At 43.5% G+C, this 26,449-nt stretch overlaps 2 protein-coding genes across 2 annotated transcripts in view; one reads left to right on the forward strand and one right to left on the reverse strand.

Annotated features, from left to right (window-relative positions):
• The window catches only part of RPSA (ribosomal protein SA), a 92,540-nt gene that overhangs the window by 16,815 nt on the left and 49,276 nt on the right, over positions 1-26,449 (forward strand). The window lies entirely within an intron of this gene.
• The window catches only part of TMC2 (transmembrane channel like 2), a gene marked incomplete at both ends in the record, with an annotated part of 32,386 nt that continues 6,467 nt past the window's right edge, over positions 531-26,449 (reverse strand). The window contains 15 exons of the mRNA XM_082044591.1: positions 531-574; positions 1,575-1,695; positions 2,461-2,539; positions 7,296-7,421; positions 9,039-9,278; positions 10,118-10,185; positions 12,963-13,091; positions 14,462-14,614; positions 15,462-15,641; positions 17,088-17,276; positions 17,723-17,870; positions 19,286-19,428; positions 23,236-23,334; positions 25,133-25,239; positions 25,593-25,674. Of these exons, the coding sequence (XP_081900717.1) occupies positions 531-574; positions 1,575-1,695; positions 2,461-2,539; positions 7,296-7,421; positions 9,039-9,278; positions 10,118-10,185; positions 12,963-13,091; positions 14,462-14,614; positions 15,462-15,641; positions 17,088-17,276; positions 17,723-17,870; positions 19,286-19,428; positions 23,236-23,334; positions 25,133-25,239; positions 25,593-25,674 (1,908 nt within the window). The remainder of the gene's footprint in view (positions 575-1,574; positions 1,696-2,460; positions 2,540-7,295; positions 7,422-9,038; positions 9,279-10,117; positions 10,186-12,962; positions 13,092-14,461; positions 14,615-15,461; positions 15,642-17,087; positions 17,277-17,722; positions 17,871-19,285; positions 19,429-23,235; positions 23,335-25,132; positions 25,240-25,592; positions 25,675-26,449) is intronic.

Raw genomic sequence — 26,449 nt, forward strand, 5'->3', positions numbered from 1 at the left:
ATCAGTGCAGCCATTGCGGGTTACAACTCTAAAGTACCACTAAGCTTCTAAACAAAGCTGTTTTAGATAGTCACTGTCAGATAGATATGGATCATCACGAGTGGATGACCAACATACAGTAATAATTTCATACTAAAACTACGACAGTTCATGCAGCACCTCTATTTTAATTTCAAACAGGAGAAACATCGCTGAGCTTATGGAGCATAGTGGGGGTAGAATGGCCGTCCTCTCCCCCTTCCAGGGACCAGTCCCGGTGGGTACCCCCTTGGTCTGGGCTGGCCCAGGTAAGGTGCTCGGACACCCAGAGTTGGTGGCTGCGTGACGAACACGTGTGGCGGTGTGGCGAACGCTGCTCCTCTCCCACCAGACATGGGGCTGCCACCCGCGGCTGCTGCTTTGCCTTGTTTGCCGACAGGGCTGCTTCTGTTAGAAGACTCTGTTTTCTTGACTAGGGCAAAGATTATGAATGTTATTTTCCTGAGAGCAAACACAGCCTTTCTTCCTCTGCACAGTGCCTGATGTTTTTTCTATGTGTGATAATCCGAGTGTTTGGGGATTTGTATTTGAACATCTGAATGACGAAACCACAAATAAGACTGTTAGCCCCTGGCTAACAGCCAGTATGTGTCTCTGCTGCCCAAGCCCTCTTTGCAGGTTCTTACTGATGCATTTATAAGACATGATAGTCCTACCAGCCATGCTGGTACACCTCTAGCTATGTGATGGTCATGGGTAATTGCTGATTTTAGTTTTTATTTTCAATGTACCCACAATGCTGCCAGCACTATTTCCATTTAAATGAGTCTGAGTCTGCTCTGGGGGGAAGTCAGTATTGAGTTGGTCCAAATTTACCAGCTCATTTTGGGCTCTCCAAGAAACAGCCTATCTAAATGTGAGGAAGTTTTGGTGACAGTAGTCTGCTTTTCTTGTCTGTGTCAAGGTAAAAATCTTTAACATGTGTCGCGCTGTTTCTCACAAATGAGAGCAGGAGGCTCTGGTGGTCAGGAAATACCTGATTCAGACCAAGCCTGGATGGTCTGTCTTCCTTGAGAGTGCCTGGATCCTGATGCCAATGTTCCCTCCTGCATCTTTCTGCCCAGCCATGGACCACCTCGGCAGAGTTTACAGCATGCATTTATTTGCCCTAAGACCAGCACAGTCCCATAAAAAAACTTCTGCCTTGTTTATAATGAATTTTCCAATGAAAACCTCAATTGGGAGAAAAGTTTGTGCCTGGGTCAACTCACCAGCCAAGAGTTTGTGTTATTCCCAGAATAGATGGCTGAATTTGTGACCAGCATGGTTAATAGCTGGGATGTGAATCATAACTTTGGATTACAATTCCCACGCTGTGATAAGCCTGTGTGAGACATAATCCACTCTAAAACCTTGCCCTGCCTGGGTGTTCATTGGCAGGTGGACTTCTGTAAGCTGATAAAATCTGTGCTAGTTATACTCATCCAATCCCTTGCAAACATGTATTACTCTAGTTTCTCAATCTTTCCCTCTCATTGTTTGGTGGCAAAAGGAACCTTTTCAGGAGGGTTGAGGGGAGGTGGTTTGGTTTTTACCTTCTGCTTCTTTGGGCTGACTTTCACTCTTTGTACTTGGCGTAAGTAAATCCTCCAGATCTTCCAGCATGGGGTTAGTGCTGGCTTTGTTGTTTCTCTTGTTTTTCTCCTCTTCGCGTTGCTGCATCAATAAAAGACATTTGGTTTAGTTTGAAACTGCAGATGTGATCTGTGAAATGGTTGGCCTGGCTAAGCATTTGTTGGTATGAATGTAATCTCTTTGCCACGTTCAAAGTGCTTTTTCTCACTGAAACTCATTATGTGAGCAGAGTTGTGCTTTTGCAGGTATCCTGCTGCCCAGTCTAATTCGTATGAGTTCAAGGGTCCCTGCTTTATGGTCCTCTGCATGTTGCAACCTCTTTCAGTCATGGATATCACGAGGTCCAAATCCTACCCTGCTAATTCAAATCATTGCATCTGTCTGTATCTTGCTTTTTCTGTCTGCGTGGTGGAGACAGACACCAGTCTCCTCTGTGAAGTGCTTCAAGAATTGATGGCAAAAAGTGTTATTGCCCTGTTGTTATTTATGGCTCTTTAGCTTGTACAAAACCTGACTGTGGTTTTGATAGGCTTATCATTGTCCCTCAGAAACCTCAGGCTACAAAACATTACTTGAACTTTGAGGTAACTTATTTTTGTAGGTGGAAAGCACAATTTATGGGAAAACTCTCTGTAGTTTTGGTGTATGAAATAGCAGCCTATTATGGGATGTCACTGCTCTTTGCAGTTAGCCATTAAATGCCATCAGAGAGGACTGAACAGGCATAAAGTGCATCTTCCCCTTGTGTTCGTGTTCAGAAGTGAAGAGCAATTTAAAAGCATATGTTGCACATCAAACTTGGAGTGTGTGGTATTTCAAAGATGGCTTTGAAAAATCAATACTTACCATTTGCATTTTCTTCTTCAGCTCTGCATTGGCGCGCTGGTACGCTTCAGACACAGCGTTTAGGTAATAGATGGCGAGGCTACAAAAACAAATGTGTTGCTGTGGTGATAGGATCAGGGCAGAGAGAAAGTTTCACAGGGAGGGAACATTTAATTTTTGCCTACCTTCTAGCATCTAGGTTTCCTACCCAGCCCCTGCAAATTGCCTTTAGAGGCTCAAGGCTTAGGAATGATTCAGGCTGCCTTGTGGCATAGTCAGGTAAGATGGGCTGAGCCAGTCCAGTAGCTCATTTCTGTTCAAACAGAAGAAAAATGACCATCCTGCCCCTCCTGCCTCTGCCTTGTCTGGCCACAGTCTCCCTCTGCTTTGCACTTGCCTTGGCCCTTGGATCTTTACTTGATGGTGAGCCCATTCAACTCATTACCTGGGTGAAAACCAACTCAGCTCATAAAATACATGAATTTCTTCCAAGAGTCAAGGGAAAAACAAAACAGTCACCAAGTCACACAGGGAACTTAGAGAGGAAAAAATAAAGAGGAAACAAGGAAAATAGTGGCAGGCAGCAGTCCTTGAAGTACGGTCTGCATTACTTCTCGGCCAGGCCCAGCTGCCTGCTGCAGCCCGACGAGGGGCTGTCGGGAGCCAGCAGAGATGGGAACTGAGGGGGAGCAGCAGCCAGGTGGAAATAGAGCCACTGGCTTTTGTTTTGATCCTTGATTCTGCAAAAAGGGCATGCCAAAACTGGGGGGAAAAACCAGCCAAGCTGGAGGGAATTGAAAGGCAAGCGGGATGGGAGAGGGTGTGCTGGCAGCCAGCGCTTGGCACACAGGGAGGTGCGTGTTTTAAAACGTGCCCAAGCGTCTGGGCCTGTCTCGCCACCGCTGCCGCTTGCCAGCCAGCCATATTTTGGTTGTCAAAAATGTCTCCTCCTGCTTTTGTAGAGTGCTTTTATTCTTCTAAACTGTAAACATCATCTGCTCAGTAACTTTGAGCCATTCACAGGAAAAGCACCAGCCATTTCAATTAATCACTCTCTATATATATATATATTTTTTTTTTTTTAAGTAGAAAATACTGTTATAAAAGAGGTAAAAAAAAAAAGGCGGGCTGAAAAAAAAGTTTTCCTGACAGTTCAGAACCTGCTTGGGTGGCTCCAGCCCAGGTTCAGTACCCTAAAGCACCAGGCTTGAGGATTTTGTCAGCAGAGGCACCATGTACCAGCACATTGGTTTTCAGGTGGGAGATGAGGAAGAGGTACTTTGGAGTGCCTTTCCTGAGGCTTTTTGCAGGGTTCTGTCTAGAGGAAACAAATTTATGCCCTTTTGCCTAGTATGATATTAACCCAAAACTCAGTCTTGGAGAGTTTGAAATTATTTTTGATCTTCTCTGAGGATGCAATAGTTTTATTCCCTCTATATTGTCAAACTAATTGCCAAGGAAATATATTGCTTTGTAATACAGGGCTTTGGTGATGCTCTGCCATTTTTGTTGTGATCAGCCAGGATGTAGGTGCCTTGAGTACCCCTGTTTTCATAATGATAACCGGATCTTTCTATTCAAAGCCATCTGGGATGCCATGTGCCCTGTTTCTGAGCTGCCTTCTCAAGTTCATTCAGTAACTGAGGAAATCAATTCCTGTTACTTTTCAGTCCCTTCTCACCCCCTGCTGTAGCAGCCAGCAGCATCTCCAGCCTTCACAGCTTCCTCCCAATGACTCCTGCTTTTAGCTGGGCGTTGATGGGAAGGGTATGAACTCACCAGGTGCATCTCCCAAACACTCTGAGATATGAGCCTGCTGTGTCTACCAGCTAAGCCTGAGTTTCCTCTGTCCTTGATTTATTGCAGATTCTTTGTTCAAAAGAGGCTGAGTTTGTCCGTGACTGAACTGCCCTTAAGGGAAAGGAGAGGGGAAAGGGACAGTGCCACAGAAAGGGGATTTGAGGAGGATGCCTTTGCTGGAGTTCAAATCTGCAGGCAATCAGGCAGATTTGGACTGGGTTGTTCAGGCCAAGACTCAACAATGCTAAAGCAGCCTGGGTGATCCTCCAAGGTGCTGCCAGTGTCCTGGGCAGGTCCTACAGATGTACTGGATTTGCTGCTGAATTCCTGATTCACACTGCTAGTGTTGGTTCCCAGAAAAGGCAACGTCATGTGCTGATCTGACTGTGAGCAGCAGCATGACGAGCTGGGAACTTTGCTGGGAACTCAAGTAAGCATTAGCAAATGGACTTTATCCACTTTTAGTGGGGTGCTTCTGATCTACCTGCCTCTAAAATGAGCCTGGGGATGGACTCTTGTGCTTGAACTGCTTAGTGTGGATGCTGTGTGGCTCTGGCACTCCAGTTCTCTGATTTGCTGCTCCCCCCAGAGCTGGGAAGAGTATGTGGGTTTCTGTCCTTCTCTAGCCTGCACAGTAGTTTTTTTTTTTTTTTTCTAGTTCCCCTCAATGCAGTAAGGTGCTTCCAGCTTCATCCAGGAGGCTCTGCAAGCCATGGCTTGAAATCCTGCTCCCAGCCCCAAATGGGATTAGGTTATATGCCTGTGTGCAAAGTATCTCTGCTTCTCCTTGCTCTGTTTCCTTTTTCCCTTGTCCTCAGGCAGCTAGAAACATGACAGTAAGACTGACACCATGTCACCTTCTGGAACCCACGGTTGTCTGGGACCAGACACCAGGAACAGAAATAAATAGAAAGGGCATTTTCAATTGCACCTGAAAAGAGATAGGAGGCTATCATGGCTTGAGAAAATGACTTAATTCAGTCCATAGAAGCAGAAAGCACTTTTTGAGTGTTTGCCATAAAAAGCAACTGTCCATTTATGATCCACCTGTTTCTCTTTGTAGAGTCTATTTGTTATTTAGGCTGCGTTGTAGGTTGCCTTGCCTGCTTCTTTGAGAGCTGCTGTCTCTCTGCTCATCAGGACCAGATGAAGCTCCAGCAATTGCATTTTCTGGGTTTAAATCTGTTGGGAAGCTGGATGGGGATCAGTGCAAGGACTGGCTCCAGCTTGAACCTGTCTACCTGTCCACAGCAGCAGTAGAAGCAGAAGCTGAAGACTTTCAGAGACAAGGCAGGAAACTTGGGACTTGTGTACAATTTATAGTTATCTGCTTTCTGGAGAAAATGGTGAAAAAGACATAGAAGTAAGTTTCTCACAGGACTGTAAGCAAAAGGATTGTTATCTTGTTCTTCTGGCAAAATTTTAATTAGGTAACTGGATTCTGTCTCCCTGTATATTTTGGTCTGCACAGGCAGTGTATCTGGGTGGGAAACAAGGATGTTTTAGGTAATGTGACATAAGGTATCTTTCAGTTTGTGGAAGGGATTGGGGCAGAGACAAAATGATGCCTTGAGGAGAGATGGACTGCTGGGAAGGCTGTGGTGTGGGAACAGCCCAGACTGGGAAGGCATGATAAAAGCTGTTGCTTCAGGAGATAAACTGTATTTGTGCTGTTCCTTGTCCTGGCTGTCAGTGAAGGAAAGGGCAGGAGAATTTCACTGAACAAAACATTATTTTCAAAGGTCTGCCGCTCTCCCACCACCTTTTTTGGGGGGTTACATCAAAGCCTCAGAAACCTTCTGTAAACGTCACCTGTTTGCAGTGAATTAGTTCTGTGATCTTCATCTCGTGTTTGTTGTAGCATCTGCTAGTGCTACTGTGAAGCTCATAGGAATAGAGCTAATAACTCTGTAATGTGCTTGGCTGTAGCAGGGATGTAGCATGACACTTCTTGTCTCCTATGTGTATCTGATCTGATTCTTTGAATTGCAGGATGTGTCTGCATGGATTACAGTATGTGATCAATATTCATTTAGGCTAAAATAAGCAGTTCGAGGCAGGTGGAGGGATGACAGGTCATTTTTAGTTGAATTGGGATTCTTCTCAGGCTGTTTCTATAAGAAACTTCATAACATGGAAATTTTGATTTTAATTTGATGGTGTTATCTTCAGTGTAACCTATTCAGAATGAAGGATCACAGTGCCCAAGAGCAGCTGTACTGGATCAGCCCACAGCCCCATCTTCAATGTGTGTGGATGCCCAAGGAAGAGTCTGAGCGGGCAAGCATATGTAATACACTCCCCAGACCTCTCCCTGTCTCCTACCATTTAGTCTGGAGTCTTCAGAGCTGCCCATAAAATTTGGCTGTGGCTCTCCCACTCATTTTGATAGCTATGGAAACTTCAAGAACAATGCCAAAAATATCTTTTTTAAAAAAGAGAAAAAGAGAACTGTCCCCATCCTAGAGCTGCTGAAGGTGCTAGGGATTAAGTGTGGTTTCAAAGCTGAAATGATCAGACAGCACTGAAACAAATTCCAGATGTATTAGTTGGAAAAAGAATAAACAAACAAAACAAATAAACCAACATACTAACAAAACCCCCCAAAATCCCCCAACAATCCAAACAAAAAAACCACACCTCTTTGTATTTTTGGAACGTGTAATTTTTGAATGCCCTGGTTTGGCAGTGCTGTAAATACCACCAGCTGTGACAGAAATTGCTTCTCCAAAAGGCACCAGGCTGAGACTGTCCATTTATTTCCTGCTGGCTACTGAAAATTTTTCATATGGAAGCTGTGACAGCTTTGATATCCACAAGGCCTCTGTCAGCAATGCGTTTCATCTACAAAGTTGTGTTTAATTGGGTCAGGAAATCAAATTTTGGGAAACTAGGTTGTGTGAAGATGAGGGGGGTAGGGAGCATGTGCCGGCCCTAATCCAGGCTGTTATCTCAGCAGAAGCTGTATTTAGACTGCACTAATGTGCCAGCATTTTCTGTTTTTTTCCCAACCTCCTCCCCCCAGCCAGACGTGTAATATCGCAACAAAAACTTACACCATGAGCAGAATTGCAGGTATGATCAGTCCTGGATTTGCCACATAGCTGAAGATCTTGGCAACAAAAAGTGGGAAATCAAGCTCGATGGTCTCTTGAATGACTTCATACATCCTTTTCTTCCCACTGGAAAGAAAAAGGCCAGTTAAGGGGTGTAGGTATTTCTGGGAGGGACAAAATAGCTCCTAATGGGATGATGCTAAGTACCATGTTTCCTCTGTTTTTCAGCAAGTGTCAGCTTGCTGCTGACCACCAAGGATTTTGAGATGCCTTTATTTTAAATTATCTATTGGTCCATCCATCTCTCCCCACATTGATTATAAGAATAATCTTTGCTAGGCCAACTTGCTCCTGGAGTTAATACCTTTATTTCCACATACAGCTCTTTTATGAGTTCTGACTAGTTACCCCTTTGAAAAGTATGAAAACCTACGGATTGCAGTAACTGTACATTTCTGACCAATATCTTGTTAAATATGGCCTTTTCAGAGTGAAGATGACTTTCCGTATGCAAATTCTGGCTTTCTGAAATAATGAGCCAAGTTGAAGAGCTGCTAAGTAATGACAAAAATAGCAAGCTGTGATTATTGCTTAATAGGAAACTCAGTGAAAGAGTCATTTCAAACCAGATTGATAAAGCAGATGAGACTATTCTGTATGAAAGGAGAACAAATCTGTAAAAGCCTGGGTTACATAATTGACCTTCTCTCCCCAGCATCCCTGGGTCTGTAAATCCAACCCAACAAGTCCTATTCCACATTTTTAGGCTTGTTACCTCCTGGGATCTTGCAGAACTCTGCTCAGGAAGGTGTTGGACTCTGTCCTGATGATGAGAGTCAATAAAGACAAACTTGGCTAAACCGTGTCCTAACTTTATCAGCTGCCTTAAGCCCAGGAGAACTGAGCTTTCAGTTGAGTTGAGAGGGCGTGCCAAGGGTCTGAATCAGGCTGAGTGGCTTTTGAAGGGTTGATTTGGAACTGAAATAGCTCTTTTACGTTGCAGATTAGTCATCTCCAAATGACAGTGTGTGCGCAACAAGTTTCTCATCAGATCTCCTGACGTTGCTTGTTGACACCTGTCCTTGTTATAGAACTGAGATAATTTTGGTCTCTTGCCTTCTCCCCCGAGCCTTTTAGCTTTCTATTGTCATTCTTGACTAGCAAGTAGATAACCTAAAACAGGAACAATTTGTTCCAAGCTGGCTCCTTGCTGAGTCAGACTCAGTGGGTCCAGGAAATGGTGTTACTCAATAAAATGAGGCTTGATTGGCATGTTAATCTGCTCCACTGAATCCTCTGTGAAGTGCTGATTCTGTCCTAATTAAGAAAAAAAAAAAAAGCTGCAACTCTTCAGGCTCAGGCCTATTAATTTCCTACTATTTTCCTACAAAATTCAACATGTAAAACATATCCTGTGGTGTTGGAGATCTCAGATCTATGGAAGGAGGCTTTGAACCCCTATTTTGTTCCTACAATGTTCCTGAGAGCCTTAGGGATGCTCACATTGCTTTTTTTCCACTGGGGCTGCACCCTGATGTCCCACCCCCGCTGTCCTCTGTTGCTTTCATCGGTGTGTGTTGCCCACAGCTGGGCACAGCCTGTTGCCTCACATTGCTAAGGATTCAAGCAAATGGAGAATGGAGCCATTTCACCACCTCTGCTGGAGTCCAGGCCTTCTAACTTCATTAAGATAATCCCATGTGTCAGAGCAGAAAACTGGCATTTTGGGCGTTTTGCTAGTACCTGAATGGTCCACAGTCAAAGGAGGGAGGCAGGGACATGATGGTGTAAGCCACAGGCAGGAGGCTGAGGAACAGGATCAACAGCAAAAGTCCCATGTAAAAGTTATTAGACTTGGATGCTTTGAAGACTCGTTCATGAGGGACATTGCTACTCATGACAGCCCAGCACTGAAAATACATGGAGGTTAATAAGCGCAGCACATTTATACCCACAAGCCCTGGTGCGTAAAAGGATCCCATCCTGAAAAGGAAAGAAGAAGGACAGGTGCTATTTTTTGATGGACTGGAAGGATTTTTATTTTCAGAAGAAGGAGGAAAAAAAGTGTTAATGTGGTGGCAAGTTTACCCACAAATAAAGTCTGAATGGGCTGGCTTGTGCTATTCCTGTGTTCCCAGAGGAGGAGCTGCCTGCATCCACATTAGGGTATGGTAGCCGTACATTGAAGACCAGCAAGGTCTCAAACCCCTCAGTGCTTGTAAAGAAATAGTTTCACTTTGTGATAAAAATCACTTGGGGTTTGCTTGAAAAATATCAGGCAAGTGCAACCAGCAGGGAGAGACCTCCCTGAGCCTGCTGAGATGTTGTAGTAGGGGAATGGGCAGAAATCATCAATCTATGGCAAAAGAAATTTTGTCTCCAGAGGTGGTGAGGGTGCTTTGTGTTGTTGCCTATTGCTTCTCATAGAGGAAGCTCCTGTTTGCCCTCCCTAGGGGCGATGCCTCTTCTGCTCAACTGGCTCTGTGCCCACCCTTGGATTGACATGCAAGCTTGTGATGTCCCCAAACGTCTTTCTGATCTCCTCCCCCAGTATGTGGACCATCTTAATACCACTGGAAAAAAATGACTGTATAGAAGTCAGAGTGGGGCAGGGTTTGCAAAACTGTTCTCTGCTGCAGTTGTGTCACTGCTGCTCCTCTTGGATGAGTAAACTGGAGTTTTTAAATTTCTAATTTTATAGTCAAGCACAGAAAGCCAAACAATCAGAATATTTCTAACTCCACTGGTAGAGTTTTTAAATAATGCAAACCCTGTCTCTTCCCCTGGAAAAAAAGGAAAAAGAAAAAAATAAAGTATCTTACCAAATCATTCCCTGGTTGAAGACCAAGCCCAAAACATTGCCGCTAATGTCAAACTCTGCATAGGATGGCTGCATGGGGAAAGAAAGGAGAGTTTGTTGTTACTTGGGGTATCCACTAGTCTTTGCTGCAGGGTATGAAGATGCTTATTTAAAGACGGTATGGATGGACTTCTGGGAGGGCTCCCATTGCATGTGAACTGCTTGAATGACCAGCAGCAGTGCAGTGAAGGCAAAACTGGAGGTACTGCACCATGGGTTGATGCTTCTCTATTGGCTTACTGTAAATTGGAAAGATACATGGAGGTGTTTAGAGTTGCTCTGTGTTTATATATTCCCCCTGCTAATATAAAGCCAGCTATGAGCAAGGGAGCCATGGTATGGGACTAGGTTTTATACTCCAGCTGATGAATCTGGCTATGGACTTAGAGCTCTACCCTGCTAAAATATTGAATGTTTAAATGGTGATTATGATGAATTGAAGGGCAAATGATATGCCAGATATATCCATGTCCTCGGGTCTTGCAGGAGCAGGCCAATGAACAACAGAAATAGAGGGCAAAGGGAGAGAAATATGAGGGAGTATATGACCTGATGGGTATCTGGTGGCATTTTGCTCTGTACTAGCCAGTAGTTAAAATACTGATTTATGTGGAGCAACCTGTCTAGTGTGGGTGTTAATGGTGGTAAGCCCAGAACAGGCTACTCTAATCTGTTGACAGTATTTGTATTTTATAAATTATTATTCTGATAGATTTGCCTATGATGAACCTGCTGTTTCTTCTACATATGTCTGCTTTTGTGCACACAAAACTCAGATTACTTTTGGCAGCTTGAGCTATGTGTAAAGTTTTTCTTTTGCACTTTATTGATAACAAATAAAAAGGTTTTTTCTTTACTGCAATGCAGAAAACACAGTTCTAAGAAATAATGGGTGATGCCCTTATATGTTTGAAATGTCCTGTGCAGTATGTCAGTTTTTCACCCAATTTGCATGTACTTAGTACTGTCAGCAGTTCATGGAATTGAGGTTTAAGATGTTTGTCTTTTATGATGAAAACTTGAAAGGAACCTATTCAGAGCCTTGCTTATCTGACTGCTCACAGCTTTGGGAAGAGACGAGTGCAAACATTGTTTTCTTTATGGTTTTGGTTTTGTTTCTTCTTTCTGACACTACCATGGGAGCTTGGCATGAAAGGAGAGTTTTGCTTTTGCCAGGGCACGGAGTGCAAACCCTCTAGTGCTGCCCCATGTTATGGGCAACTTAACATTACTAATAAACAACCATAATAAAAGTCCTAATAAATAAGGGCCGTGCTTTGCTCCTACTTAGCTCCTTGGGGCTGGGTAGGACTGCTGGTTTGCAAAAATCAGCCTGCCGGAGCATGTCAATCTCGTAATCTCCTGATGCTGAATGGGGTTTGTTTCTCAGTGCAACAGCGCCTCACAGCCTGCCTGGGGTGATGCCGAATGCTGCAGGAAAGGAGAGAGGGAAGCGCAACATAAATCCTAAAGCAGTTCTCTTTAATGTCACCGAGAGATGGAGGATGGATGTCCAGGAATTTTATTTTATTTTATTTTATTTTATTTTATTTTATTTTATTTTATTTTATTTTATTTTATTTTATTTTATTTTATTTTATTTTATTTTATTTTATTTTATTTTATTTTATTTTATTTTATTTTAATATATATACATCAAGGAGTACCTGCAGGACAGAAGAGACTTTCAGCTGTTTGCAAAATGGACATCTTAAGAATGAAGAAAAACCCCGTGTGGTATTTCTAAAGGTTGTTTTGGGGAAATTGTTTAAAAAAAAAACTAAGGTGGCTAACAAAGTGAGAGAAGGACATGGCCAGGAGGAGAAAACTAGAAGCTTCAACAAGACTGTGATCTGTGAGCACATGCAATGGGAGCAATAACATGCTGCTTGGCTGCCAGGAGCTTCCTCTAAGCTTTGAAATCCCTCGGCCACCCTGGGAAACATCCTCTGCCTCCTCCAGAAGAAATGCATAGTGCTCCACAAGCAGCAAAATGCCTGCTGTACCCTGGCTGCCCTTGCTTGCCCAGGCTCCTGTAGACACCTGCAAAACCCATCTCTGCTCTTCTCCAGACCCCTCCTGGAAACTCTCCCAGGATGATGGTTAGACAACCAGGGCACTTATATAATTGTTATTCTTGCCAGGTATTTCCATCTCTGTCTGAATCCATCTGTTTTTGCCACTTCTTATGTGGAACAACAGACTTAAAAAAAAAAAATAAAAATTATTCTGTTCAATATTTGTGCAACTCCAGTACTGACTGCTTTGGTAATGTAGCCTTTATGAATACCAAAGAGTCCAGTGCTGCTGTTGTGTGTTACGCATACAGGAAAGAGGAAGGAAACTCTCCTTGCTCCACTGCAACAGAGGTTACACCAGCTTCCAGCATCAATCAGAAGATGATGCTGTGAGTAAAGCATGGTACTGCCTGCAGGGTGGGTAACGAACAGGAAAATCTGGGCCTTTGAGAAGAGGAATAGAAGGGCTCAAAGATTTGGGGTTATAATGACCAAATTAAGATCAGATTGAGGTTTGTATCTGGTTGTGTGGTTGGTTTGTTTGTTTATTTTTAATTCAACCTCATGTTTTGAAGTCCTGAAGTGGGGGAGAGAACTGCATTTTTGTAGGATTCTTTCTGGGATGAAACTGACTGAGCCAGAGAAGTGATAGAGAGACTAGCTACACCAATTAGATTATCAGACAAGACCAGAGGGCCACTGGAATAATTCAAAACCAGTCTGTTTGTAGCATTTGACCAAATAGCCCTAAATTAATTCTGTCTTCTCAGCTATAAGATATTGACTTACAAATCCAGCCTCTAGGTCCCAGCACCAACAGTAATTCACAAATCTGACGAAGCAAGCTCGGATGAAATCTCCCACCAGGATGGTTATAAAGGTCACCAGGATATCAGACACGGTGAGCCTTACGAACTCCTGCAATTTAAAACAAGGAAAAAACATTTAGCTCCTACAATTTCAGTAGTGTATTCAGGACTGTATTTTGTATTAAGCCATTTGTCTTTATATGACACTAACCTTCAGAAAGGCACGCCATGAGCAAACTCCCTGCCTCTTTTCAAACACTCGTCAGTGCCTAAGCTTTACCTCTATGTTTGGGAACGATGAGGTCCGTTAGAGCCATTAGCCCTAATAGTTGCTGCTGGTGTTACTGACTGCGCTATCTGTTGTGACAGCATGTAAAACATAGGCAGAATGTTAGTGCTGCAGTAATGCTGGTGTAAAACATACACGGGGGGGTAATTTTGATTGTGCATAGCTCTGCTATGGCTCAGCTCCAGAATCTTCCCGTGAACTCCTGAGAAATTGCTCAGCTGTAAACAAGAGCTGTGAGGAAGTGTAGAAAGGGGAGATGTGCAAGACGAGAAAGGTAAAATAGCAGGCAGAAGTGAGACTTGTCAGATGGGGATGGCTGGTACCTCAAGGACTCAAAAGAAAAACACTGACAAGTGAAGGTTTAAAAGCCTGAGGGGAAAACACCAAAGATCTGGAGGATGACAGCTCAGTTGCACTGAGGATCAGCACCTTTCAAGGAGTGACAGTGGCTGGTCTTTCTTGAATGAAAACTGCTTGGCCAGTGAAGACTCATTGAGTGTATACTGTAATGCGTAGCCTCATTACCTTAGTTAAGCCCTTGCTATCTATATCAACCAATACTTAATTGCTTTTAGTTTTTAGGTTTTGCATAGTCTGGCTGCAGAACTTCTTGGTTAATTAAGAAAGTTGCCCACAGTGGGAAGGTTGCATAGTGGGTTTGTGGGGTGAAACTCTGAGGACTTGAAGGCCACCCTGCAAACATTTCAGGGAGGTAATTTTTGCCTAATTCTGCTCTCGTCTCATTGCCTCATGATGTCTTACTGGTTGAGACACGTCAGGAGTTCCCTTTGGGCATGTCCTCTGGTTGGCTTTTACCCATGTGCTCCAAAGCCTCCCTGCAGTGTGAACCAAAGTGCAGCAGTAGGGGAGAACACAGGTTCGTTCAAAGGCGCAGTCATGATCTGAACCAAAACATTATGCAGACATTGCTGCAGACTACCTGGCCTTTTGTGCTTTTCATGGAAAGGGCTGTAGAGCTGTGCATGCCCTGAGTGAGTCCAGATTTCACCACCACAGCATGAGAACTGTTGGCCAAGGATTTATACTGCCTTGGTGCTGCTATGCAAGACTCAGGACATGAGAAGCCATTTGTAAGGAAAACTTCAAGCCTGGAAATGCTGAAAACATCATCGACAAAAAAACCCCATCCCAAACCAGCCCAGACACTTGCTACACAATGAATTTCTTACAATGCCAACGGTTGTCTCCCAGCAGGGTCCCCTGGGCACGTCTGCGGGATCAAGGGGAGGTGGGGTGGCGATGCTGCCATTCTCCACAGATGAGTTGTGGTGGCCAATCAGCGTCCAGCGTGTGATGTTCTTCACCACGTCCTCTTCAGCCAGCTGTAATGAAGAAACCCCCCAGCCAAAAGTGTCAGAAAATGGGCACGCCAGAGCATGTGTTTTGAGAGATCCAAGGCGTCGGGTTTCCTACTCCTCCTTACCAGTTACCATCCATTACATACACATTCGCTTACAGCAGAGCTGCAGTGCTGGCGTTGCAAAAAGAAACAGTACAGAAACTCCTTTCCTTTTGCCAGAAGCAGCAGCCCCTCCAGATGGAAAGCAGCTCGGGGCACTGTGAGTTTTGGGGAGCTAGCAGCCTGCCCCCTGTATGTGGAGGAGCCAGAATTCCTGCAAGGCTAGTGTATAGAGAGGGAACCTCCACCCAGTCCACCTTCCTCACTTTTTAATTGTTTTCAGAGCAGAGCAAACCGCCCTGATTCCTCCAGTTCTTCTCAGCTTAAAACAGACTCATTTTTTTCTGTGGATCAGTTAGACATTTATCCTTTCCTGCAGTTATCTGCCTGCAACACACTACCAGGATAATGTTAAAGAGGGGAGGGCAGGGGGAAAAGGATTATAAACTATATCCTCGGGGTCTGCATTAATAGAAATTGCAAATGGTGTCTGATGGAGGAAAAAAATCAAATTATCCTAATATGCCATGATTATAGGAAACAATAACCACTCTCTTTTCAGGGCTGTAAGGGGAAGCTGAAGACTCTCTGGAAGCCCCTCTGGGCTGTGGGTCTCTCTGAGTGATACAGCCGGTGCTTGAGAGGATTGGGGAGGGGGGAAGCCTTTGCTGCAAAGGGGGTGATTGTCCCTGATGGCTGTAGGGATGGGGTACACTTGTCCTCAGCTCTGGACAATGCTAGCGAACGTGGCTTTTCGACACAGGTCTTACTTTTTCGTTGACGTCATCCATCAAGGCCAGCAAAAACGTGTAGAGGTTCCCCAGGAAGAGTGCAAAGATCCGCCCCAGCTGCCATTTCAACCCGATGCGGGGATGGTAATTTTCTAGCGCAGCGATGGTTTCAAACAGTGGAGGGCAAAACATGCCCAGCAAGGACATTACAATTTCAACCTGCCACGTGAGGAAAATGAGATTACGGCTAATAGTAACAACAGTGAGTATATTACTTAGAGCAGAGCCAGGGGCTGCCAGCAACTGGTTGGAGCTTTCTGAAGGATTTTTAAAGGGGAAGGAGCCAAAGCAAACTCAGCTCCCAGCTTTGCTTAGTGTGCAGGCAGCACAGCGTCAGACTTCAGGACTGGGTTGCACTGATTGCTCTTGCAGGAGCACTTTTGCTGTTATCTCAAAGGGATGAGCTCTGAAGAATTTGTTCCCTGTCAGTCCAGACTCATGAATATTTAAGTTCCTCAAGTCCCTCGTAGTACTGCTTGCATCAGCTCTGAGGTTCTTATTTTAATTTCAGAGAGAGTGCAAGACTTGGCTTGTGTGCATAAAGATAATTATTCAATGCTATGTTTATTTTCCACGTCCAGCACCTTAGCTTTTGCAATAGGCAGTTACAGATCTGAATGGAAGCACACTAAGGACTCGGTTTTGCAGCTCAAGAAAAATATGTCCTGGTGGTATTTTTGTTCTTCTATATGGTGTGAGAGGCTAAGTTGTACTGTGGTCAATGAGGTCACTGGCAAGTAATTAGCTCAGGCATGACTTGCAGGCTCAACCTTTTTTCACAGCCCCACAGTGCCCATTGGCCTGCAGGGTACTGTGTCTGTACGGCTGCTGTCAGGCTCTGACTCACAGGTCTCTTTTTTGTGCCTTACTTTCCAGGAGAGGGAACAGTACCCAGAACTGTGTATATTCAGATCTCAAGTTATCACCAGGAAAGTCTCAGACATTGAACTTTTAAAAATAGGATTATTTTTCTTTGGGAAAAGTTCACTGAAATAAATCAAAGCATTTTGTGAGAAAGTACTGTCTTGCTAATGTTTTCTGAGAGAATTATGAAAATACATGGCTTTGAATTTAATTTGGCTTTGATATATAAATACATGAGTGTACTATACATTGAAATTAAGCCTTTCCCTAGGTTGAAACTTTTGTGTGTGTGTGTGAAAAGCTTTGAAGAAAAATGTTGATGACATCTTTTTTCTGTAGGTTGTAAAATCTTATTCCCATTATTCAAGATGGATGATAAAGATCTGCGTTTAGCTTTATGTCTGATGATGAACATTTCTAACACCCAGAGAGCTTGCTACTACAATAGAATTTGTAAGCATTAATATGCAACTTGACATAGATGCTTTATAAAATGGCCAGTGATGTAAGTGTTGAAAGCCCACGGACTTTATGATTTATTGTAAGAGTATTTGCCCCAGAAACTCTCAGTGAGACCAATTTGATTTCTGGATAAAACAAGTACAAAGGTACCGAAGGGGACTCCTGGGCCCTAGTAGGGAACTGCTCTGCCTTGGATGCTGCCCTCAAGCTGTGGCAATGATTATGCTGATGTCCAAGGCAAAATATCACAGCAGAAAACTGCAGGAAAAGTTTCCTTACCTCATTTCTTTCATACCACCCGACGTTTTGCATTTTGGAAAATGTCTGGGAGCGTTTCACCACAAAATAAATGAGGTAGCCACTTCCACACAAGCAGCATATGATAAGCACATTGGCCAAAACCCGTAGGAACCTTCTCAGGTGGATGTTCTCGTCCTTGTTGCTTTCTTGCTCATCCACTATAGACTCCTGAAAAAGTAGGGATGCTCACAGAATTGGAAACTGTACCGTGCAGCACTGAGCCTAAGGCAACACTGGTTGTTTTTCTACCCTGTGAAATGCAATCTCATGCTGTTTTGGCTATATTGAATTTGGTAGTTTGCATTATGCTAAACAAAGCTTCATGCAAGCATCCCATTTTGAATGAAAGACATCAAGTGGCAAACAGCCTGCCATATCCCAGGGGAATGTGGCAGGGAAATTGCGCTCTGAAGTAAGCCAGATTTTTTTTTAAATCCTGAAATGGTGGTTGGGGTGACCCATGGCAGGGGAACTGGAGCTGCCGTGATTCAGCGCCATACCCTGTTCATACTGAGAGATGCTGTACAAGTCCCCAGGTTTTCCCTTAAACCTCTGACATGGTACGCGCTGGGAGCATCCCCAGAAGCAGACAGAGAAATGCCAGTTAGGGTTACCTTGAAGCTGGTGGTGATGGATGCAAACTTGTTGTCTGCTGTCTCTGGGTTGCCAATGAGGTAGTCCCAGCTGGTGAACATTTTCCAGCTGAAAATGAAGTTGTCATCATCTCCGTCTGCTGTACTTTCATTGGCATTGCGTGCCATGCTGTGCGAGGACAAATGTGGTAGCAAGGTCAGGGATTGTTTCACAGAGCCATCTCATGTCCGTCAGCTTTGCAAAGCAACACCGGTGGCTTGGGGATTGTTGGTGGGTAGAGACAGAGTGCGGGTGACCTTTCTTGGGGTTTGGGTGTGACTGTCTATCGTGTGCCATGGGACATTAGGCTTAAGGAGAACTGAACTGTCAAAAGGGGTTTCCAGCGCTATGGAGGTCTTATATTAAAAACAGTAATGTAGAAAAATCCTAGCCTAGGTGATTAAAGCAGATTAAGCATTGCTTTCACCAGTTAGTGCATGAAGCAAGTCTATTTTCAGTGCTTCTGGGTCCTAGAGTACAGTATACGGTTATGGCTACATTTAGTTAAATTTAGTCAGAAATCATTGATGCTGTCCAATGCACCTACTGCAACACAAAGTTTTAGTGAGATTCCAGTAGGTGCACAATGCTGGAGTCAAACAGCTTGTAGCAAAACATGAAGGGAGAGAAAAAGGATTATTCTTGTTAATCAGCACAGGACCAGATATGGCTTCTGCTGCTCCTGCTCTATTATTTGATCCCTGAAATCCTTCTGTAACTCCCACTGGAGTTCCTAGCACCAGTCCCTCAAGGAAAGCAAGACAACAGATGCTGCAATTTCATGGTAAATGTTCAGCAAATCCCCATGTCCCACTCCAGCCAAAGGCTCAAGAGGATCTTTCTGCCTCACACCAATGGGGCCTGTTTCAATAGCGATACAAATCCATGGGCTTATTCCTTCTTGCAGAGGAAGGATAACCTTTGAGTGCTCTGGCCTCTAGAGAGAGACAGAGGGTTTTGGTTTCAGCTTTGCAGAGACTGTCTTGGCAGTGAGAGCTGCCTCAGCTGCATCCTTGATGCTCTGGAGAAGCTGTGGGGGCCTCACTGGTGCCCAGCAATGATGTACCAGGGGCAGGGAGATTTGGACCCCACTTAAAAACTCTGCTGATGGGTTTGGGGATGGATCAAAAACAGTCTGGTAGCATTTGGCTCTTTTCTGTAGCCCTTGCACCATCTGCATGAATTATAGGCTTTCAGGAATTATTTTTTGCAATGAAAGGATGGGAAAAGGAGCCTTTGACGTTTACTGTAAGTAAAATCCTCCTTCATGTACAAAATCCACCTGTTTGAGGGCCCTGTAGTAATGTTGGAGGAAGGATTAAAGCAATCCAGACAGGAGGAAGAGGAGGAAGAAGAAGAGTGCTGGAGAAGGGAGTGGAAGGGTTCAAAATAATGCCCATGAGCACATGGCTGAGGTGTGAGACTGCCTGGGTCCACCCAGCCAAGGCTGGACCGAACTGTGAGCCATTCCCATGGAGGGGAACCCAACTGTGAGACATATCTTGGGTGGATTTTGCAGAGAGGGCAATGCCAGCCATACTTACGATCTTATAACAACCATGAGGCTGTAGCCAAATACACTGATCCCAACCATGAAATATGCCATCGGTAGCCTGTATTTTAACCAGCCAATTGTCCGCTGGTTGTTATAGTATCCATAAAAGAGCGCTGAGTATTTGATGTAGCCCTGGAGGAAAAGTGAAAGCAAACCTTAGTGTAAGCTCTGCAGCTTTTCTTCCTCAGGGAGGAGGTTTCTGGTGAAAACTGAAGGTTTAAAACAATAAAAATCAACTTGGAAAAATTGTTCATGTCTCGTTCTCAGCTGTTTGCTGCCCTGTCACCTTCAAGAGCCATCCTCTTGAGAGATTATCCTCTTAAGAGAGGGATGAAGAGGGAGAGCATGGCAGAGGATACTGGCTTAAAACTAAAATGTGGTTTTTATCCATCACTCTTTCATCCCACCCAGAAAAGCCTCCTTACTGCTTTTTGTGGCTGTAGCCCACCTGCTTCTCTAAGTCAGTATCAAACACTCAGATCTTGTAGAAATGCTGTAGCAAAGGGGTTTCCCACCATGATATGAAATTTTTCCTTTCAGCTAGGAGGCAGCTGATGCTTGGTACCCTGCAGATTTAGTTCCTGTTACTGACTACCACCTGCAGAGCAAATATAACTAAAGACTAAAATCAAAGCATTGCTTTCCTGTGGAAAGCGGAGCTCATACACAATATCAACTATGTTGTTTCAAGTAGATGTACTTTTTGCTGTACACAGTGTTAGGCATTCAGCGAGTGTGCAGATCTCCTAATCTGTGTTAGCAATCTCTCCCTATTTTTCTGTCACATCTCATCCAAGTTGAAGTGTGTCATTGCATATTGTACTTCTGTATTTTTTGCCTGTTGTCTTTCAGCTCATAAGCTAAGTGCAGTTAACCAGTCTGGCCATGGTAGTTGAACAAGCTCCCCTCTCATGAAGCCTTTGGAAAGACTGAAATTGAAACATAACATGAAGCTCATATCAGAGGCTGTGTAACGATTGAGTATGGAGACATTGAATAATTTACATGGGAAGGAACCTCTGGAGATGATCTAGTCAAGCCCTTGCTCAAAGCAGAGACAATTTCAAAATTAAGCACTGTGGCTCAGGGCCATGTCCAGTTTTGAAAATCTTCAAGGATGGAGATCCCACAGCCTTTCTGGGTCTCTCTTTAAGTGTCTGATCACTTTCATTTAACCAATTAAACTAAGATCCCCCAAAGCACTAGATTTTTCATTCCTAACCTAATATAAAACTTCGGTATCCCTGGGTGCCACATTAGCTGCGTGTTCGCCCTGCACAAAGCACAGTGCCACAGGTACAGGACGACTTTGCACGTGTTTCTGCCAGTGCTGCTGAGCCACTGGGGGAAAAGCAGCAAGCCCACAGCTGGCACACCACAGCATGGCTGCTTGGGGCCTGTAATGTGTTATGTATAACGTGTGCCGGGAAGTTGTAATGAAAAAAGCCTCATAAAATATAAAGATGATGTTCCTGGAAGGTGCTAGTAAAGTGTTTTCTTCTCAGGTTGTAATCCCAAACCTTTGTCTTTTTGATTCATCAAATGATGAAGACTGAAAGATGAGTTTCTCTGCTCACATCATCCAGTATATTCTTTAAGCTCCATTTGTGAGACATGGTGTCTGGTGTCTGAGTGAGATTTATTCCTTTCTACTCCTCTAGAAATCCATGATGTGACCTCCTTGCTGCCAAAGCATATTAATACATTTCCCTTGCTCCTCTCTTATGAAATGTATTTTTCAGGGTCACAGTACTGACTCTTCATTTTATGCCTGCTCTGAAATATGTTTCCCCTTTGAGATTCTCCCATGGAGTGCACTGAAATAAGCATCTATTCATTTTCGAAGTGCAAGCCCCAGTGAAGGGCTGAATTTGACATCTTCTAGCTGCAGGAGGGTATGGGTGTACATTGCTGTCCCACAGCTTGAGATTGCTTCTCAAGGTTGCATGGGTGCTCCTTGGTATCAAGCAGCAAGGGAGTGGGTACAGGGTGGGGACCTGTATGGCAGAGGGTACAGAGGATCAAGCCCTTGGTGACAGCAGGGCAATGTAGATCTGTGTACCAAGCCCCAGGCAGGAGACTGGCAGGTCATGGCAGCCAGCCTTTCATGCAATAGTACAGCCTCATCCAAAAGCAAATTTCCTTAGTGATATATGTATAATTACAGCCTCCCAGACAAAATCAGCAGCCGCCATTCAGCAGTGCTCCTGCAGGTGTTTTTGTTTGTGTGTTTTGGCACTTTTTTTTTTTCCCCTGGATGAATGAGTTTAAATGCTTTTTGTATTTTTACAGTGTGATGCTCAAATGAGCATTCAGTGCAAGGTTATTCAAAGTGTTGCTAATTCACCTCTGAATTTTGGATTCTGGCAAGTGAGTGAAAGTGCTGGGAGAGCAAGAGCTAAAATGATCATCAGCAGAAAATGGGTGCTGATCAAAGGTTTGGTTCTATCAGGCTCCTGGACACACCAGTATTTGACACCTTATTAATAAATTCATTTAGATAAATTGGCTGATATTAAAGTAGATTTTTTTTGTGTTGTTTTGAGTTTTTTTTAGCTAAGGAAATTGGGATGGGGCCTATTACATAAGGTCTCACACTTTGTAATATGTGAGCCAGTGCCCACAAGCAAAAAAATATTTCCAGAAGCAGCAGCTTTGAAAGTTGGGTCAGAAGGCATTTGCCACAGCAGAATCTTTTCTCTCCCCCAGTGCACATATTTTTCTTTTTTTGGATGGTCCCCTAAAAACATTTAATACCTTTGGCCTAAATCTTAAAAGGCAAAGAGTAACTGGGTGGGAGTCTGACTCAGAGTTTCAGGAAAGCACTTGCCGACAGCTGGAAACTCAGGCTTTACTTTTGGGTGAAAGTCCTAAACTTTGGTTCCAGCTTCAGGCTCATATAAATATTTCAGGGGAACAGGAGTGGCCAGGACATAGGGAGTGATCCCCTTCCCAAGGCTATGAGCAATTTCAAGGTGCTCCCTGCTTGCAAAGGGGTTCCACAGCTGGAACTTGCCTTCTCACTATCTGGTTCAGAGCAGCTCTTGTGTTTCACCTGTGTGCTGGCTGCCTTTCTAGTTGGAAGTAAAATGGCTCTTCTGTATATAATTTTTTTTTTTTAGAATAAAATTCTGCATTATCTATATGAGATGATGATGAAAATGTATTTATTTGGTATCTTTTTCCTCTGAAAAATGATTTTTTGTTTTTGCCTGATTTCATGAGGCAACCCTCCAAACATGATTTGAGTTGCACCAAGCTCATCACTGGGCAGTTTGTATAGTCACCTGCTTCTGCTAATGCTCATAGCAAACAATCTAACTTTGGCTTCCTGTGATTCATGAATGAAAATACTGTGTAGGTAAAAGGAGGCTGAGGGGAGACCTTATCGCTCTGTACAACTATCTGAAAGGAGGTTGTAGCATGGAGGGCATCGGTCTCTTGTCCCAAGTAACAAGCAATCAGACAAGAGGAAATGGCCTCAAGCTGCACCAAGGGAGGTTTAGATTGGATATTAGGAAAAATTTGGGTTGTCAGGCATTGGAACAGGCTGCCTAGGGAAGTAGTGGAGTCACCCTCCCTGGATGTGTTTAAAAGATGTGTAGATGAGGTTCATAGGGACATGGTTTGGTCCTAGAGTTAGGTTAATGGTTGGACTTGATGATCTTGATGGTGTCTTCCAACCAAAATGATTTTATGATTCTACATGGAAGTGGTTCAGATCCATATGCAAGTGCCTGCATGTGCACATGCTTTTTTGGCCTGAAATCTCTGGAGATCCACAAAGATTTCATGGCAGTAGGTGCCTTCATCTTCTGGAAGAAATAGGTGTGTTGCTGGTTTATCTTGGAACAAATTCGTCCCTGTAGCACCACTAACTTCTGAAGGGTTTTAGGAGGCATTCAACTCATGTCTTATGACAAATAACCCTGTACTTACCTCAAAATCCCAAAGAACTGAAAAATCCATAGCTGTTGCTTGTTCCGCCCGGGGTACGGTTTTCCTCGGCATGCTCCCATATGGCATTCCCATCAGGACCTGGTGAACATTAATAACAGTGGTGCATGTATAGTATAACACATTGTACAGTTTTTAACAGTTTTGGGGTGTTGTTTTGGTGTTGTGTGGTGGTTTTTTGTTTTTTTTTTTTGTTTTTCCTTAATGAGTCCCTTTGGTTTACTTTTGGTTGGTTTTCATTTTGGTTGATATTAAGATATATTTTATTTCTTAATACCAGAGCAACAATTTAAAATATTTAGAACTAATTTCACCCAAATAATCAGAGGAGTTCCCTTTCCCTGGTAACATCCATTGCACAGGAACTATTTCGCTAAGGAACTGTGTCCCTCAATGAACAGCTCCAGTTTAAGTGTCCTTAGTTTAGCAAGAAGTTCTTTGCTTGAACTTCATGGGTCTAATGTGGTAAAGGGATTAGCTTTATCTATTTATGCAGGACTCCTCCTTTGAGAGAAGTCAAGAGCACTGGGTCGAGCTTGCAGTGAATTTTGTATTATATAGTCTTGAATTGAAAAATTATCTCAAGGTGAGGTGAAGGAAAGTTAGGTTTGGGCAAAAAGCATATGACAAAATGATGCAAAGAACAGTTTTCATGGCACGGCCTCTCCTTATGGCGCCACACAAAGCAGGTCTTGCCACAAGTCCAGCAGCTATTGAAGTCCAGAGAGAACATCAAGGGCTATGGAGATTTACTACTATATTTATTTACAAGCAGACTCTGACTTTTGCCTATACCCAAGTACCCCATTAGCATTCATAGCCTAGAAAGGTCCTAGCATATAATCTATCATTTTTTAGGGCTATCTAATTAATTTCAAAATCATTTATGATTAAATGTTTATTGCCCAGCTACTCTCCATATCATAACAGCCCAGTAGGCAATGACTAACAGTATGCATACTTTTAAGATGAAAGCCGTTTAGTCTTCTACCGTATGCATCATTCCTAACAAAATATATTTGTATTGTTCAGTGCTAATGGTTATGTCTGTTCATCCTGGGAGGAAAAAGAGCATTTACTTTTGATAGGGTGAGCAACCACATTAAGGAGAACAAAAGCACGGTCCTCAGGAGAGACTCTGTGCTGCATTTTTGCTCCATAAAAATCTGCATTGAATAGAACAGATGCCGCTGTCTGCAGATTGCATAGCATTGAAAGACTGCACTGAGTAATTTAGCCAGAACTGTAATGGCTACGTTAAAAAATTCTTCACTAAATGATCATATAAAGTTGGCTATGAGATCCTTTTCCTTCCCCAAGAACAGTGAGATATAGAAAAACTGAAAATAAAACGCTTCTTTGTGAATCATCTGAATTAGAAGTACAAAAAAGGGAGATCTCCCAAACAAAAGTTAGTAGGCAAAGTGCTTGGGAGATTGTTTGTTCCTTCCCTTGATGGTTCCTCCTGGGGGGCTCAGCCATGGCTGTCGCCCTGGGGCTGTGGGTATTCTTAATCACTTTTAGAGCACAGCCCATTTCTTATGGCTCTTTTAGACCTCAGATTGTACCTGGAAGTATTACTAGATCATGTTTTTCACTTTAGTAAAAATATAAATATAGCCTTAAATTAGCTTTCTGAGCTCCTGTTTTAGCTGCTGGGTGGGCAGGATCTTCAGTAACAATTTAGGTGTCCTAATTTCAGTCCAACTTTTGCTCCCATGTCAGTAACAGCCTTGTAAGTTTTCTTTGCAAATACTTGTCCTTACACATTTAGTTTTTCTAAAGCACTGCCTGTTATATGACACTTGTTTGTGCCATCAGTCTCATGCTCGCGTTAAGCAATGGCAAGATATTACTGAATGGAGAACTAAGCACTTACCTCTGGAATTATAACCAGTCCAAAAATTAACCCAAAAAGAACAAGATTTACTCCATACATCCACCGCAGAAATATGAAGTAGGAAGCTACTGAGGAGCCAAAGTGACCTTGAACAAGAAGACATTTTGTGGTTAGGAGTTTAGGAGGGTTAAACTGTTCTCAATAAGACCTGGACCCCTTCACTCTCAGGTCCCCTGCAGTGTGTTTCCCAAGACCTTCCCGACAGTCCCCACTGCTGATGGGAGATGGCAAAGCAGAGTGCTGTTTGGGATCTGTGTTTAGCATTGGTGCCCAGGGAGAGTGGAAAGTGAGGACCAGGGGGCTGGAGTATTGAGGGTTGGACTAGATGACCTTTGAAGGGGTCCCTTCCAACCCAAAATATTCTATGGTTGTTTGGATGAAAGCAAAGCTGTCTTACAACGTGTCTCACTGCCACCACACAGCACAAACTTCCACTTACTCTCCACTTCTTTTATCTTCATCTCCCAGGGTATGCATTGGGTTTTAAAATTGTCAAAGTCTCTCTTAAATTTCACCCATTTCTGAAACAAGACAACATCACTGTGAGCAGAGAGAAGCAAAGAGGGAGGCTGCTTCATCTGCAGGGCTTTCTAATGTCAAGGTTGGGTAGCATTGCTACAAGTGGGTGTAAGGTCCAAAGCAAAAAGTCTGGTCTGAGTCGGAGCTTTTGGACTATTTCAGAAACTATTGTCAACTCCAAAACTCCCCTGTCCCCGAGTGTTCGTATTCATTATCTGAATTTTAACCTTTCCAGGCTTTTGGAAAGCTATGGTTGTGCTATGAGTTTACCATATTATATAGGGGTGGAAAATTCAGACCTAGCCCTGGAATAAATGAATTGATGCAGAACCAACTCTACTTAAAACAAAATTTAATTTGATAAAATACTGAGCTTGAATTCTTTCTCATCAGACTGGTGGCTAAACTCCCATTGATTTCATGATCTCAGGCCTGTCTCTGTTTTTCACTTCTCAATATAATCTCCATGACAACATGCAGCTTGGTTACCAACTTCAGCCTTAAAACACAGTCATTGTCCTCCTTGTTGTGTCATTAATGGGAAGATGAAGTTTTACAGGGGTCCACGGGGCAGTGCAAGAGTTTGGCATGGCCTTGCCTCTTTAGGGGTACCTTGTCTCACAGATCAAGGTTTTGGAGATTGCAGACAGAAAACCATATTTTATTCTGCTCCTCCAAACCCTCTCTTGCTTCAGAGAAGGTGGCAATGAGATTCAGATAGAGGGAATCTTCCCCTTGTTCTTTCTGTAATTATCAAGGATTTGAAGGAGGTAATAT

Source organism: Streptopelia decaocto (assembly GCF_964273445.1).
Source record: "Streptopelia decaocto genome assembly, chromosome: 2".
NCBI lineage: Eukaryota > Metazoa > Chordata > Aves > Columbiformes > Columbidae > Streptopelia > Streptopelia decaocto.